The sequence below is a fragment of the Mandrillus leucophaeus genome, unplaced genomic scaffold, assembly GCF_000951045.1.
Source record: "Mandrillus leucophaeus isolate KB7577 unplaced genomic scaffold, Mleu.le_1.0 Scaffold135, whole genome shotgun sequence".
In the NCBI taxonomy this organism is placed as follows: domain Eukaryota; kingdom Metazoa; phylum Chordata; class Mammalia; order Primates; family Cercopithecidae; genus Mandrillus; species Mandrillus leucophaeus.
Window position 1 is genome coordinate 3011869 of NW_012101310.1, and position 5317 is coordinate 3017185.

General features: G+C 45.9%; 1 protein-coding gene across 1 annotated transcript in view; it reads left to right on the top strand.

Annotated features, from left to right (window-relative positions):
• The first annotated feature begins 5048 nt into the window (after window positions 1–5048).
• The window catches only part of LOC105534456 (protein shisa-6 homolog), a 179427-nt gene continuing 179158 nt past the window's right edge, over window positions 5049–5317 (top strand). Inside the window, exon 1 of the mRNA XM_011973186.1 lies at window positions 5049–5166. Coding sequence (XP_011828576.1) covers window positions 5049–5166 — 118 coding nt within the window. The remainder of the gene's footprint in view (window positions 5167–5317) is intronic.

Genomic DNA, 5317 nt, shown 5'->3' on the forward strand with positions numbered 1-5317 from the left:
CTAGTCAACTATAAGCTCAGTATGAGCCACTAAATTGATTTGCCTATCAGCAACATTAACAAAAGCTAATGTACTCTAATTTTCTCTCTATTAGAATTATTTAATATTGGAATTGGTGGCCTTAGGAGATAGTTTCTAACTTGTGACTAGATATGATAAACCAAAAGCCATATAATCATGTATAGAGATGCCATGGTGGGAACTTGGGGCTCATGGACTCATTCATTCATTCATTTATTCATTCACTTATTCATTCAACACATACATACTGAATGCCTGTGGTGCAGGCTCAGATCTCTCCCAGCAGATACTGAGACAACATGTAGCATGCAGACTATTCTTTAAGGGTCATCGCCAATGGAAATGCGGAAGGAAGCAAGATTGGACAGATCCAATACAGGTCCAGCAAAGCCTTGAACCCAGGGTGCTCTAGAACTTCAGAGAAAATAGTGTCCATCTTATTATTGTATTAGGCTGAAATGGCTGGGCCTTGATACTTTGAATTTGATTAGTCATTAGATGTGGGCCCCCTGGGGAAGGAAGACTGTGGTTCCAGGGGAGGCAACTTTCTGCAGCTGAGACAGACCCTAGAGGAGCGGACAGTTGGAGATGAGTCCTTCCAGGTCCACCACAGCCTACTGTGTGCCAAGCACTGTTCCAGGCATGCAGAACACAGCAATCAACACAACAGACAATAAAATTCAAGCAAGACCAGGCATTCTAGTAGAAGAACAGAATAGAACTTTTAAATGCCTGAATGAATGTGTATGAGTTAGTGATAAATGCCATGCTGGAAAATTCATCATGATAAGGTGAAGGTAGAACATGATGGAAGAGGAAATGGTGGGTAGTGGTATGACGGCTGTGCTATTTTCATCAGTGATTCTTAAGCAGAAATCTACAGAAAGTGAGAGAAAGAACTCTACATACATTTGGGGATAAGATCTCCAGGCAGAGAGCACAGCAAATACCAAGGCCTTGAGGAACACAGGACACCAGCATAGCTGAGGGGACAGAGTATGGGGCGAGTGGCAGATGAGCTTAGAAGGACAGCAAGTGAGCAGGTCATGCTAGGCCATGACCCAAGTTCATACTTGAGGTTCATGGTAAAGATATACTCTGAAGTGGCAATAGAGGTAGCTTCTTAGAGGCACTCCCTTCACTTAGCTGCCCATTTATAGAGGAGTAAGCTGAACCCCATGGAAGTTATATGATTAGTACAAAATTGCATAGGTAGGTAGAAGCCCTAGAGAAATTCAGAACTGAGACAGACAATGCATGATGTATTCATTAGGATGCCATTGGCTACATGTAAGAGAAACTTTGTATTTAGACAGGTTTCAATAAAAGGAAACTTAATTATCTCACCTTACTGGAAGACCAGAGATGGGAAGGCCCTGAGCATAGCTCTTTGAGTAGCCCAATGATGTTCTGTCCATCTTTTCAGCTGACAACCTCAGTGTTGTATAGGGATGCGTGGGCTAGGATATGCTGCAATAATAGGCCTCAATTCCAGTTGCTTTCAAAAGCAGATACAGAGAGAGAGAGAGATAGATATTAATAGAGATATAGATATTTATAGATAGAAATATTTGTATATTTTTAATATTTATATCTCTATGCTCTATCTATGTATCTATCGATCTATCGATCTATTGATCTATATTTACTCATGCTACATGCCCATGGTGGGACACTATTTTTATTAGCTATCAGGTACTCCTCACTGTAGTCACCTAAGTACTCACACTGACAAAACCACTCCCATATAGAACATTGCTGATCACCATGCCAGAAGAAAATGAAAATTCTGGAGTGTCTTGCAGCAGCAATTAGATGCTCTGTTTCAAAAATAACACACATCATTTCTGCTCACAACTCATTGACTGATACTAGTCACTTTCCCCTCCTACTCACAAGTGGGCTAGGAATTGCAATTCTACTATATGCCTGGGAGGCAGAGATATTTGGTGAGCAGTGTTAATAACTATAAAATTGAGGCCGGATGCAGTGGCTCATCCACTTTGGGAGGCCAAGGTAGGTAGATCACCTGAGATCAGGAGTTCAAGACCAGCCTAGCCAATATGGTGAAACCCCGTCTCTACTAAAAATACAAAACCTAGCCAGGTGCCGTGGCAGGTGTCTGTAATCCCAGCTACTAGGGAGGCTGAGTCAAGAGAATCGCTTGAACCTGGGAGGTGGAGGTTGCAGTGAGCTGAGATCACGCCACTGCATTCCAGCCTGAGCGACAGAGTTAAGATCTTGTCTCAAAAAAAAAAAAAAAAAAAAAAAGAATATCAACTTCAACTCTCAGCTGGTGCCCCAACTCCAAGGTAATAACATCCAGAGAAACAACACCAAAAATAAAATAAAATAAAATAAAATAAAATAAAATAAAATAAAATAAAATAAAATAAAATAAAATAAAATAAAGAACAGGAATTATCACAATTTTTAAGAGCAAGGAAATTTCCCCAGAAACCTCCAGCAAACTTCTCTCACTTAGTATTGGCTAGAACTGGATCACATGTCCCTTCTTAATCCCTGTCAAGGGGAAAGAGATTTATTATGTCTAGCTCCACCCAATTGGGATTTGCCTTCTAGAGCCAGGGACTGGTTCACTCTGCCCTGAACCTCAGGACTGTCTGAAGTTGGTGGAGGCATTGGAAGAGATGATTCTTCTCTGGTACTTTTTATTGAGTCAAATCCACAAAGAAAGAGCACTTTGATATTGTCAACAATTCAGGCACTGAAACTAGGAGAAAAGAGAAATGTATGGTGGCAGCCAAGCAACCTTTTCTACTACAAAGGGCAAACCAGGAGGGCTGGAAATGTGAATAAGGAATATAGTGCACTGCAGCAAGAGTTGGGATATATAACCCCTAAGATCTTACACAGCCCTGAGATGCTATTATTTCTATGAGTGTTGATGCCACCACTTATGAGCACTGGGGTTCAGGATACATTTATAGGTGGTGGTGGTCTGAGAAACCAAATCAGTTTCTCTTACTGAATGCCACTGATCAAATCTTATTAGAGTCTGATGTGAGGAGGACACATTTCTCCTATCCATCATTAAAGGGCTCTCAGACATGGAAAAGGAAAGTCTTGAATAATAAAGGGAAGGAGAAGGCTCATGGAAGAGAAAAAGAAGGGAATAGCTTAGAAGTTGCACAGAGTACAAAGGTAAATATATAAGCCTGTTGTCTTCAAATATGTTCTTATGATTCCCAAATGGATATGCCTGTCTTATCTTCTCTTCTGAGCTTGCAATTCTTGTGCTGGACAGCTCCACTTAGATCTCTCAAAGGAACCACAACAGGAATATTGCTAACTCTATCCTGAACCTGCTTTTTCAGCCATGCTTATCTCCACTGTGGGCATCAACTTCCAGTAATCTACTGCATCCCTTCCTCATTTTTTACCTGTATTATCAGGACAGCTTCCAAATTGCTTTTCCTGCGTCCAGTCCAGTGTTCCCTACTCCATTTGACTCAGAGATTCAGCAAACATGTAAAACTGACAGTGTCTTCTCCTGATTAAAACCCACCAATAATTCCCCAGCAATTGTAGAATAAATTCAAGTTCTTTGCAAGGGAGGGATTCAACGCCCTCCTCCTAGCCTTATTTGGTAGACTCCTTCAGGGTTCATGCTAAACTGCTTGCACCCCTGCTCACACACCCTTACCACTTCCTGTCTTTCTGGTTCTGCTAAGGATGTTCCCTCTGCTGGGGGCCTCCTTCCCCTCTTGTTTGCTGTATGAACTCATAATCCATTCTTCAAGATTCTGCTCTATCTCATTGTGAAAGCTACCTTTGACCCCCATCTATCCCCTTGCAGGGCTAGGCTGGGTGCCTGTCTTCTGCTCTCAGAGCACTCTGCCCGCCTTTATTATGAGACATAACCTTGCCATGTGAAAATCATTTGTTTATCTGTCTCCCTAATGGTCTACAAGGTCCCCCTCTTTGAGGAAAGGGACTCTCTTATTCATTCTGCTGGCAGAGAGTAGGCACTAAACAAATGTTGGTTGTACAGAATCTTTAAGAAGAAGGTGGCAGCTGAGAAGTTAAGGGAACGGGAGGAAGTGCAGAGGAAGAGGGAGGGAATGGAGACAGGAGCGAGTGGGGAGCTGTGGGGATAGTCTGTGCACCGCGCGCCCCCCCTCCCCAGCCCCTAGTTAGTATCAGGATCTCCCTCTCGTGTCTTGGAGTCTGAGTTCCAGCTCCAATATATCCATTCCACGTTTCCCAAAAGAGGAACTCTTCTGTTCCTGCATAGGGATCCCTTGTTTGGGTCACACGTGAGTGGGACTGAACAGAAAGTCTCAGGGAAGATTCTCTACCGCCCTCGCTCTGACAGCCTGTTCCCTGCCTTCAGTTCCCTGCCTTCAACCAAAGCACTCTGGTCACGCAGGCAGAGTCTCGGTCTTGGCCATCGCTTTTTGTTCCCAGTTCCCCCTACCTCCTCCAAGGACACATAACAAGGATGGTACTATGATTCTCTTTTGGGGTGGCCTCATAGCTGTGAAAGTTACTCAGGCCTCCTTTCCACAGACCCAGACACGCAACTACCCCGAAAGCACCCCCGCCTGGCACCTCCATCCTCCTCACCTTCCATAGTAGCTGCAGCACAGAGATTTCAACACAGGGGTTACAGTAAAGCTGAGTCTCAGGGGTTCAGACAGCTTTCTAATGGCCTCCAGGCTCCGCGGGCGGGGGCGGGGGGGGGAAGTCTAGCAAAGAGTTGCCATCCAGTGCTGGGGCTGTCCAGCGCCTTTCTGCGCAGTGGGGACGGGGTTGGGGAAAGAGTGACCAACAGGAAGAGAGTGTAGGCTCAGCTCACGGGTCGAGCAACAGCCTCAGACAAGCCACTTGACCCATGGACTCAGTTTGGGAACCTGTAGCAATGGGTTTGACCTCTTCTCCTGGCTGCGAGTATCACCACTAGGGAGAGGCAAAGGCTTGCAGAAACCCCAACTCCCGCTCTGGCAGCGCGCTGCCCCAGGCTCCGGTAGGGTGGGGACTGGTCTCGAGGGCTGGAGGGGGCAATGGCAAGAGAGGTCTGTCCCTGCCGCGGGCCGGCTGCAGAGCGGACGTTGAGCCCTGCTCCGACCCCACTTGGCCCACCCGGTTCGCTGTGTTCATTAACTGCTGTCCGGACCTTTCGTGACGCGGAGCTTCAACTGCTGAGATCGCGGAGAAGCAAAAAGGAGTCCCTTCGCCCCGCACCCTGAGCGCCCAGGCGTGCAAACGTGGGCGGCGGAGAGCGGCTGCCCTCCCCTCCCCTCTCCCCCCTCCCCTCGCGGCGCTCCCGTGT